This window comes from Salvia hispanica, chromosome 3 (assembly GCF_029641045.1).
Source record: "Salvia hispanica isolate PSC_SH4W2 chromosome 3, Shi_PSC_v1, whole genome shotgun sequence".
NCBI lineage: Eukaryota > Viridiplantae > Streptophyta > Magnoliopsida > Lamiales > Lamiaceae > Salvia > Salvia hispanica.
In genome coordinates this window covers 28,085,213-28,097,512 of record NC_142694.1, presented here as the reverse complement: position 1 = coordinate 28,097,512, position 12,300 = coordinate 28,085,213, and the positions used below count along the sequence as shown (strand labels likewise).

At 34.4% G+C, this 12,300-nt stretch overlaps 1 protein-coding gene across 2 annotated transcripts; it reads left to right on the top strand.

Annotated features, from left to right (window-relative positions):
• The first annotated feature begins 4,533 nt into the window (after positions 1-4,533).
• Positions 4,534-11,432, top strand: LOC125216441 (potassium channel SKOR-like). Of its 2 annotated transcripts, none has more exons than XM_048118152.2 (13): positions 4,534-4,914; positions 6,705-6,929; positions 7,016-7,079; positions 7,164-7,503; positions 7,776-8,071; positions 8,722-8,802; positions 9,141-9,239; positions 9,486-9,707; positions 9,810-9,998; positions 10,286-10,361; positions 10,442-10,736; positions 10,806-10,924; positions 11,003-11,432. In XM_048118152.2, exons 1-13 carry the CDS (start codon positions 4,679-4,681, stop codon positions 11,254-11,256), a joined length of 2,496 nt encoding a protein of 831 aa, XP_047974109.1. In that variant the 5' UTR covers positions 4,534-4,678; the 3' UTR covers positions 11,257-11,432. The 2 variants fall into 2 exon arrangements, with proteins under 2 accessions (XP_047974109.1, XP_047974108.1); XM_048118151.2 differs by having other exon boundaries at positions 11,000-11,432.
• Positions 11,433-12,300: the final 868 nt, after the last annotated feature.

Below are 12,300 nucleotides of genomic sequence, written 5' to 3'. Positions count from 1 at the left end.
CCGACGATTTCCTCGAGCAGATTTTAGGCTATCAGAACTACACTGCTGGAGCCGATGATACTTTGGTTGGAAATAAAGCTCCTTCTCCCGCGATGATGTGCAGCTCGGCTCGGGCGACGCCTCCTCTCATCTGGTTGGAGTCTCCGGGATGGGAGTCGGCCTCGGAGTTGAAATCGGCGGCGGTTACACCGTTGGAGGCGGCGGCGGCGGGTTTCCGTTGGGGCTGAGCTTGGAGCAGGGGAAGGGAGGGTACAACGACGCCTCGGGTAGCGGGAAGAGGTTCCACCTTGATGATTTTGTTGATTCCCGCGCTGCTGCCATCAAAGGGACTTAATAATCATAATTAAGATTCTAATCTGGTCAAAATTGGGCAAAGCATGTTGACTATTAAAAAATTAATGGAACTATTGACGGAGGACCAAAATGATCAAATTTCCATATGTGTAGGACCCAAAAATCCAAAAGATAAAGTTTAAGACCAAAAAGGTAAAATGACCATATGTTTAGGACTAATTTTGGCCTTAACTCTAAAATATTCAACTACTACTTTTTTCCTTTTTACTTTATTTCACCTAATAACACTTTCAAAAATTTCATGACACTCAAGAATGTGGCCATCTTGAATGGGACAGATGGAGTATCAAATTTAGTTGGTAGTCTTGAATTTTGAGATTTCTACGTCGATGCAATCTTTCCTAAAAAACACACAAACTATAGCGAGATATCCATATAAAAACATCACACTAATGGAGGAAATTTGTAAAATGCTGTCGCAAAATTTGTGACATTGTCACTGGATCACTCTAAAATTTGAGTTTTTTTTTTGGCTGAGTTGGGGAAAAATATACGCATAAAATAAATTTCCTGCGTTTAAGAATATTAATTACGAACATTTTATGGCTATTTTTACTTTTAACTTTTTACCCAACACTTCCATGCACTTTATGTCTTTTGTGTGTATAAATTATAGTACACCATATCACTACAAAAAACTTAGTTTTAAAGAAAAAAAAAATTGAGATATAATTACTTGCGTTGGAAAATTTTAAAAAATAACAACAATTTAGAACGCAAATGAAAACATTTCTAAATTAAGAAAAAATTAACTTAATATTTTGCCGTTTTAGTACGCTTCCATTAACGTCCTATAATTTTAATTGAGACACTAAGAGTGTCCACAATAGAGGCGGAACAGCCACGCCACAGCCACAAAAACTTGTCTGCTCAGTCAGCACAGCCACAAAAAACTCTTCCGCCACACCATCACAAAATAAATTAAGAAAAAAAAAACTACGTTTTTGACCGTCACGGCTGACAATACTGCAATAGGCTGCCGCGGAACCGCCGGGCGACCCCCTCCCCCCTCTGCCCCGTCCACGCCCAGGGGCGGGCGTAGAAATAAACATCGATAGGAGCTGAGATTTCTAATTTTTATTTCAATGTATATTTTTGGACAATTTACATCAAGGGCTTTAATAAAATAATTTACATTAAATACCAATAAATTTTTTGAAAAAATTAATAGAAAAATGTCTCCTCCATTTGGGTCCGCCCATGTCCACGCCGCGTTCTCGGCGCCCTTCCATCACCGCGACGGTCCTATTGTGTGGACACTCTATAACAGTAAGGACATTTTTTAATGTGTTGGTGGTACATAAATTATCAGTTAAAAAAGTTCTTTTAACATTATTTTTCGGTAGTGTGTGTTTGTGTCTGATATTATAATCAATAATCCTCAATGGATATGTACAACATCAGACAGAGACATGATAGTTAAATTTAGGAGACGTTAAATAAAGTAATATTGTGAACGAGAAGGAGATAAGGCAACTTGTAGTACTATATGATAAGCAAATTATAAGAATTTTTGCGAGTAATTAAACAGTCATGATTCTCTAATGGGAATCCGCAGATGCATAAACCACTAACTGTTATTGTTTAAGTATGCCAAAAAAGGAAGTAGAAAGAAACTGGTGGTTAAGGCACACATAAAACCAAATTGCACAGGAATATTTTACGCAATCCCATTAATTGTTTATGAAAGTGTTTTAGGTCGACTTAATTAATTACAACATTAGTTTTGTGTTATTCTTGAAGTGGGATATCATCATCTTCAATTAATCAGTGTGAATATAATGTGGATAACAGTTGTTTGTGTGTTTGTTCCTTCGTCGATTTCCATTAGGATAGTGTGTGGCTCAAAACTAATTACTGATTAATTTTTCCTCCAATAATTGCCTTTTTTTAAAATTTAATTTAATGTAACAGTTAAGCTCCTCTTGACTTGATTCAATTACTAATTAATTATCTGATCTACTGTAGTGGAGAATTGAGAGAATTAATTAAGTTGTGCCCTTTTCGATGTGTTTTGGCCGAGTATAAATATACCCCATCGTTGTTCCGATAATAGAGACATTTCATATTAACATGGTAATTAAAAAATAATGTTTAATATATTAAATAGAAATAATAAAATTAAAAATACAAAGATACTTTCGGAAGATAGAATAAAATAAGAGTGAGAAATCTAAATATCCCAAAAAGGAATCCAACCTTGTTAACACGGAGAAGGGAGTAATTTTAATGAGTTTTTTTTCCCTAATTAGCAGTGATTAGTGAGAGTGTATACTGAATTTTAATTATTTATCCTCCTAACTTTTCCTTCCATTTACCCTTATCAAAATAATGATAAAATAGTCATTCATGGAAAACTTGTGTTTATGCTTACGGTTTTCATTGACATTATGTACTTTAATTTTATTATTTAATAATTTGCTTGTAAATACATTGAAGCTGACCCACAATGATCATAATTTAGTTTATTTTGAGTAAACTAAAAAGAAGTTCGCTTTACATATATATTGATTACCTTATTTAAAGAAAGGTCGCTTATTCACTAATCCTTATCATAGACATAGATATTGGAATTTAAACAGTTGTAGCTACCTCAATTAAGTTGGTGGATGCATTTGCAATCGATATGAATTGACCAAGTTGGTGGATCGATGCACTTGCCTCTAAAAACTAAGCACGTTTTGTATTCTAGATATATTCATGAATTAAGGACTAATATAGTATATTCAAATTTAAAACTAAGCTAGTTAAGGTCTAAATAAGTATACGAGATAATTTAGTATTGTATACTCTATTTGTCCATAAAATAATATCTATAATGGTCATTTCGGTCTATCTACATAATAATATTTATATTTGTTATTTTTTGCCATTTTGCTAGGTGACACTTTCTACTATCACATTTCAATTACATTGTATTATAAAACTAATAGAACTATATAAATATGAAATCTGCATTTCATTATCATTTTTCACATACTTTCTTTAGTAGTAGTATTTTTTTAAATCGAGGCAAAGTGAAATTTTAAATTGTAGACAGTAGAGAAGCATTAAATACTTATATGAAATTATGAATTCGAGGACCATAAATTTACTCAAAATACTATGGCACTATCGTTAAATTTCAATCATCGTCTATTTACACATAGAGATCTGATTCCCAAATAAAAAAAAGGATTTGAAAATATCATATAAAATCCGGCTCTTTATTCGTAAAAATAACACTCAGAAATACTTCACTCCAAAATCTTATACCTAATTTTCTAAATTAACAAGTAGAATCACTATACTGTTCTTCCCGTGTCACCAAAAAACAAGCTTAATAAAATGCAGTACAACTTTTAATAAAAAGTAGTAGTTGCTAATCGGAGAAAATGTCTAATACTAATGATAACTAATTTATTTTTACAGTCGAATAAAAATAAGCAATATCTACATGGCATAAAAATTATATAAATAAGTATGTGTGCAACAATGATTTAGGCTTGTACAAAATAATAGTAGTAACAAATAATATATTAAACTCACAAATAAAAACAAATTATTACTATAGAATATTAAGAAATTTAATCAAAATAAATTATTACTATAAATCACACATATTATAAATAAGTCATATATTAGAAAAAACAAATAAATTGACATATTATAAATACTACTTAATTTAATTTTTCCACTTGAAATGAGACGTGTTTCGAAATGTCTCACTCAAATTGAATCCAAAGTGACATACCACAAGGTCCAAACCAATATCATTTTGGTCTCAGATAACATATAATTTTATAATTAAACAAAAATGATAGTAGTATATTTTTATAACAAAAATACATGAATCAAAATTATACATAATTTTTTTTATCAATGAATCATCAAAGCGAAATCATTTTTATGTGTTTGACTTGACATTTCAACACTAATTTTATCATATCATCTATATATCATGATTATCATCATATGTGGCTAAACTTTTTCAAGTTATTTTGTCATATTATGTACATCTCATGATTATCATAATATGAGATTAACTTTTTCAAAATATTTCAGTGTGAGAAATTGATCACTAAATAGTTATACTAGTACTACTATATTTTTCCAATATTCAAAGTTATTGGTAAAACCTGATAGCCTCATTATATAAACATTTCAACACGTACATTCAGATTTTCAGTATAAATAAATGATGATACTACACTTTCTAAGCATATCAGTGGTTTTATGAATTCCTATAAATACATCCATCCATTCCTCCATTTCTCACCGACAACATGCAACAGTAGATTTTGATTAACTGTAACATTTCTCTTCCTTTTCCTCTAAATTGAAAATGGAGTCGTTTAAGAAGAAATCATTCAAAATCAGGCACAGTGAGGAAGAGGGTTCGAGCCATGGCCGGACGGAGGAATACATGGTAGAGGATATGAGAGAGCGAGTCCAGTCGTCACGCCGCGGCAGACTTGACTTGGACTTGGACCTGGACTTGGACTTGACTCGCCGGAGGTTCAACCTCATCAATGGCTTGAAAGACCTATCTCAAGGCTGGTTCATCCACCCAGATAACAGGTAACTCATTTCGTTATATAATATACGGTATAACAGTTTCGGTACGTTATACTATACGAGACAATGGGGTGTGGTTGTGTCGGAAATCCATTTGTTTGTCTGAGCTGGTTTACATGCCCCAATTATTATTTACTTGACTTTCACATTTTTGCCCGATGAATACAGCTAGATGCTTATTGATAAGTGCACTGACGTGTGGAGGATATGAATGAAAGATAAGCACATATTTTTCGGGATACGTATACTAATATTAAATCATTTATTTTAATATTGTATAGCTTTATTTTACTATTTTTATCTGATTTCTACTAATTGTCTTTGATTATTTTTGTGACGTGAACCGTATGTTTATTAACTCGTGTCCTTATATACAGTATTATATTGTATAAAAATAAAATCTAAATTTCACTAATTTTTCCAATTTTTTTCTTAAAATTCAAATAATTTTTTAAAACTTACCGGTGGACTATGATGAAATTAATGAATTACTAGTACTAAGTTACTCCCTCTATATATCCATCATTTAAAGAACAATTGTGCCATTTTGATTTGTTCACGAGTTATAGAACTATTTAATTTATTCTAATTTTAGTATGCGGACCATATATATTCTACCAATTTTTTACCCTCATAATTTATATCCTGCAGAACAAAGAAACGTTTCTTAATATTAAATTTGTACTAGGTGTAGTTTATTGTAGATGTATTTGGCTCATATTTAAAACGAGCTGATAGATAATATGTCTACGTTTGGTTATATTTAAATAATACTAGTATGGCCAAAGCCCTTTTTTTTTTTTTTTATCGATATTTATAAATATTGTACGTAAGCAAATAAACTTCTAGCATGTCAAGTAACTGGAATTTTTTGTACACGTATCTGTACATATGGACCTCATACAGATCTTTTTAAGTACACAATTTGACCTCTAGAAATGATGCATCAACTACGATGTTCTATAAATATTCCGACCTCTAATAAATGTGAAAAATAGGTTGATCTTTCATTATTCTATATTTTTGATTCAAACATCGAATTAGGAAGTCCCGGAGTACTTTATCCGATAAAGAGAATTGGAAAATAGAACAATTTAATGTCATTTTTTTAATTATTAATTTTTCAAAGGTGGAGATTTATTTTAAAAACTGCAAAAGGTGGATATAGGAAATGGAGTACTTTTTAACCCGTATATAGGATTAGTGAATAGACTTTTTGTGGATTCCACATTTCATCATACATGTAACATGTGCATATAGCGTGTGGTAACAACGGCTTGCAGCGATTAAATATTGCCTCATTATATATTTATCCCACTTAACATAGTATGTTAATCTGGGTATCATATTCATCCTTCTTAACATAGTAAACTGAAAACTCCAAATCAAAAAAGAAAAGCAAATTGAAATTTTTTTTAGAACATGGAACTACAACTTCATTGCATTGATCAGCTTTACCATTATTCAAACAGGAAAATTACATCCGAAAAATTACATTTCTTCGGTGTTCATTTGCTATGTTGGGATCAAATCCAACGACGTTGTTGCCAAAAATGTGTTTTTCTTGAATTTGCAAGGATAAAAAATAAACTTGAAGAACAAGGTAGATATGGCATATTGGCCATCACTCCCATTTCATCGTTTATAGAGATCATAAATGTCTACAACTTTATCTTGTAACCCCTGTCGTTGGCCCTCCATCAAACGATCAAAAAAACAGTTAAGCAGAGTTACTCCAACTGATCAAACATTTCTTCACCACCGAAATATTGATTCATAAAGAAATCATGCAGGTGGTACAAGGCCTGGGAGAAATTTATACTAATATGGGCAATATACTCGTCATTCTTCACACCAATGGAGTTCGGGTTCTTCAGGGGACTACCGGAGAATCTCTTCATTTTGGACATTGTTGGCCAAGTGGCATTCCTCTTCGACATTATCTTGCAATTCTTTGTCGCTTACAGAGACAATCATTCCTACAAAATGATTTACAAGCGTAATCCAATCGCTCTAAGGTACTTATTATAATCTTTTTCCATTGTAGTTCTTATGCTTTCATGCATTGTGTGTTAATTTCTTTTGTTTGGTTTTCCACATGCAGATATATTAAATCTTATTTTTTTCCGGACCTGCTAGCTTGCATGCCTTGGGATATTATCTATAAGGTCTGCCTCTATCTTTTTGTGACATTTATGCGTGTCGTTACCTTCATAGTTGGATAACATGCATATAATATGTACGTCCGATAGGCTTGTGGAAGAAAAGAAGAGGTGAGGTATCTTCTTTGGATCAGGTTGATACGGGCTCGCAGACTTACAGATTTCTTCCAGAGGATGGAAAAAGACATCAGAATCAATTATCTCTTCACGAGAATAGTGAAACTAATCGCTGTTGAACTCTATTGCACGCATACAGCGGCTTGCATCTTCTACTACCTAGCTACTATGATACCTAAAGAAAAAGAAGGTTACACATGGATTGGGAGCTTGAAACTGGGTGACTATAGTTACTCACACTTCAGAGAGATAGATATATGGACGCGTTACACTACTTCAATGTATTTTGCCATTGTCACTATGGCTACTGTAGGTGAGTCCTTTTCACTTTGCACATAAGCATACCAAATGCTCTATCACAATATTTGGTTGCAAATTCAATTTTGCATGAGACTTCGTTATATTCAGCCATAATGAAGAAAATGTTAGGGGAACATGAACAAATTATTAGCCCGTGAGAACTTCAATAACGCTTCAGCTTTTGCTTTCTCCATGTTGACATTACTATATTGTCACTTTCTCATATAATAGGTTCGGAATCTATAGATTTGTTCAATTGATCATATTTGTCTCTCTCTTGTACAGGTTATGGAGATATACACGCCGTGAATCTGAGAGAAATGATATTCGTTATGATCTATGTTTCCTTTGATATGATTCTTGGTGCATATTTGATTGGTAATATGACAGCATTGATTGTGAAAGGATCAAAGACAGTAAGATATAGAGACAAAATGACTGATCTTACCAAATATATGAATAGAAACAGACTTGGAAAGGAATTACGTAATCAAATAAAAGGGCACTTGCGTTTGCAATATGAAAGCAGTTTCACTGATGCTTCTGTTCTACAAGATATCCCAATGTCTATTCGTGCCAAGGTAAGAATCTGCAAACTCTGTACAAAGTATGTATAGCCAGATCATATCACCTTATGTGAGTTGGAAAATTGCAGTGATGCTATTATACCATATGGTTAGAACTGTTATTGTGTGTATGCGCGCATGACTATGAATTTTGGTCATATTGCTGAACTTTTGCAATGTAGACTTGTAGAGTTCCGATTTGTATATTATTAAAGATTGATGATTTGAACTATCTGTTTTGCCTGTGAGCCTGCACTGTTTTGTAAAAATGCTCAATTGAATGGCAATATTGCCTACCCCTTAGTTCAACAAATGTGTTCAATTTCTCATCTTTTGAAGATCAATGCATTATAGTTGGACCCAATCACTTGTTGAAATATAATCCTTGGATGATGCTAGTGTATGTAGCTGTTTTGATCCTCTTTAAATTCTTAACACATATTGATTATGCAGTGGAAAGTTATGTCTTAGGTATGTGCATTTATTTATGCATATTAGTTTAAATTTGTTTCCTCTCTATTTTGGCTGATGTTTCTTATTGTTTAAAGTGTTATGTGTTACAACCATGATATATTTCAGTCCATTGTTTTTATCAAGTTATAACTAATGTGTTAGTTCAATGGATGGAAATGGTCTTTTCAGTGACAATAGTTTATTTCTTGCAGATATCTCAGACTTTGTATCAGTCATATGTAGAAAATATTCCCATTTTCAAAGGTTGCTCCCCAGAATTCAACAATCAAATTGTAAGTCAATCATGTGATCATCAAGTAATTTCATAATCGAATGCTCTATCAGATATACTATTCTCCTACTGCAGGTGGTCTACTTATATGACAACCTGTTCAGTTTTTGATAAACAATGATGTTCTTCATTGTTTTGATAAACGAATATGTTCTGATAACATAATGCAACGATTGTAATTAATGTAGTGTAGAGAGAAAACACTAGAGTTTGTAGTATACTCCATTTAGTAAATTTTCCTTAGCATGTATCCTTGTGACTCGCCTTAAATGATAAATATTCATCATCCACTCTTTGGTTTAGGCTACTAATTGTTTCTAAACATATCTCTTTCTCCAGGTAACTCGAGTCCATGAGGAATTTTTTCTTCCAGGAGAAGTCATAATGGAACAAGGGAGTGTTGTGGATCAACTCTATTTTGTTTGTCACGGTGTCTTGGTATGACATTCCAAGTCATATACTTTTATATTATGTTGCATAAGTTCCTCCGAAACATTCTCTAATGAGCTTTGATGCAAAATCTTTCTAGTTTACATCATATGGATGTATTTTAGCAAATATCCAGGGCTTATATCAAGAAATTCATGCAGCATAACTAGTTATGATTTTTAGGCTGATTTTCGTAAGATATCTTTATTTCCCTTTTAGGATATGAGATTGAACGAAAGGTGCCATATGTTGCAGGAGGAGGTTTTAATAGGGGCTGATGGATTAGAAGAAACCGTGTCACTTTTAGAGTCTAACAGCTCGTTTGGAGAGATTTCCATTCTTTGCAACATACCCCAGCCCTATACTGTACGCGTATGTGAGCTATGCAGACTCCTCCGTATTGATAAACAAGCTTTCTCTAGTATTCTCGAGATATGTTTTCATGATGGGCGGAAAGTCTTGACTAACTTGTTGGAGGTAATTAAACTGTAGAGTTATGCTTGTCTAGTACCATTATGCTTCCTTTCTTCGCAAAATAATCTAATCTTTGTCGTTCTAAAAATAATAAACTTATGATAGGGAAAAGAATCTAATATTCGACTGAAGCAATTGGAGTCGGATATTACATTTCATGTTGGTAAACAAGAGGCTGATCTTGCTTTGAGAGTGAATAGTGCAGCTTTTTACGGTGACTTGTATCAACTTAAAAGTGTAATCCGTTCTGGAGCAGATCCCAACAAAGAAGATTATGATGGAAGGACAGCCCTGGTACGGTTTAAACAATTACATGTTAATGTTTGGTAAAATTATGAATTAAATAACTTGGTAATTCATGTGCACTGCTTTCTTATTCTTCTCTTTCGATTATTTTTCTACATGCTTTCAAAATGGTTATACAATCACCCAGTGAAGCCAATATATAAGATTTTGTTCCTCTCTTTTCTAATCGTCTTGTTTCTATGAGGCATCAAAATATAATTATATAAGAAAAATATAGTTGGATGTGCATTTTTGTGGTCAAGTAATAGTGATGAAATGGTTTACTTTATGCTCAGCATCTTGCTGCATCAAAAGGATACGAAGATATCACTATGTTCCTGATACAAGAACATGTAGATATCAATGCTGAAGGTAAGCTTCAGAATAACTACACCAGGTTTATATTCAAATCACAATTCTGTCATATTACTTACTTTTGTTTTTCTAAACAGATAACTTCGGTAACACTCCCTTGCTCGAAGCCATTAAGAATGGGCACGACAAGGTTGCTTCATTACTTTCTAAAGAAGGGGCCATACTGAAAATCGACAATCCTGGTAGCTACTTGTGCTCAGTGGTTGCAAAAGGAGATTCAGATTTTATGAGAAGGTTGTTGTCCAATGGCATGGATCCCAACTCAAAAGACTATGATCATCGAACCCCTCTTCACGTAGCTGCCTCTCAAGGATTGTATCTAATGGGGAAGTTGCTTGTGGAAGCAGGAGCCAGTGTCTTGACAAAAGATAGGTATACACACTCTTGTTTCCTCTGTTAGTAAAATTAGCCAACTGCTGAAACATCTCACTTGTCTTCCAGATGGGGAAATAGCCCGATAGATGAAGGGAGAATTTGTGGAAACAAAAACATGATCAGACTCCTGGAAGAAGCGAGGACGACCCAATTATTGGATAGCCCCCGTTCCAACGAGGTCACAGGTAGTCATTTGTTATAGGTTAAGAATGTTGGTGAGAATGTGGAAAATTGATTGATTAATATGATTGTTACTATAGCAGAGCAAACACATGCAAAGAAGAAGTGCACTGTCTTTGCATTTCATCCATGGGATCCCAAAGAAGGAAGAAAACATGGGGTTGTGATGTGGGTTCCTCACACCATGGAAGAGCTAATAGAAGCGGTGTCTCACCAGCTGGGGATGCTTGATGCAGAAGCAAAATACATTGTATTATCAGAAGACGGAGGCCAAATTCTTGAGGCCGATATGATAACGGACGGACAGAAATTGTATCTCATCCACCAAAACCCTTGAAGATCGGGAAAAAACTAGAAAATATTGAAAATCTGTGTATTTACATGCAAATAATCCTAAAAGAAATTATCGTTTTCGAGAATCAATGAATGCATTTTGTACATCCTTTTGCTCGATGTTCTAATGAGACCATGTGACTTCTTCAAAAGAATAATTGACCACTCACTTAGATTAAATTTAATCTCCATGTTCTTTGACTACTGTTTACAAGTTTAGGCAGTCATAGACTCATGATCGAGTAAGTGTGTTAGTAATATGTCTTTTTAAGGTTTGAAGCTTAAAATTATGTTAAATGTGGATTTTACATGTTATAAAGCCAAGAGCATCTCCGGTGACGCCCTTTCCACTAGGACTTCCCACAAAAAGTTCCTGCCACGTCATCACTAGGACTTCTCATTCCACTGCCACATCACTAGGACTTCCCCTGCACTAGGACTTCCCACTAGAACTTCCCACAATAAAATTAAATTCACAATTATTCAATTTACGGAATTAAAATTTACGGAATTAAAATGTCGACACGGAATACAGAAAAATTCGAATACTTCATTAAAAAAATAGTACATAATACTTAAAAAAAAACATAATTAAGTTAAAAATTACATAATCATAAAAAGTAGAGAAATGCAACCCTCGGCTCTCACTCCTCCTCGTCGCCCGTGCCGCTGCCGCCTCCGACGTCCCCGCCCCCAATCTTGACGCCATAATCATTAATGGGTGGCATTCCTAAATCGCGCCGACATGCGTCAATCACATCTTTGCACATCCTTTTGTACACAGGATCGTGCGTGCTAAACCACCTATGCATGTTCTGACTCAGGGTCTTCGTTAGCTGCGCGGGGGCGAAACGGTCTAGTTCATCTGGGGCCTCCGATTCAACCTCGAAGGACCCGCTGCGGCTGCCGCTTCCTCTCGCCATCCGCTGCGCAGCCTTTTGCCCCATCGGGCGACGACGACCGCGAGAGTCTGATCGTGGTAGCGGAGACACTTCCTCGGCTTCGGGGAGCTCGTGCGAACCAACATGCTGCTGTACTCACCGGAAGA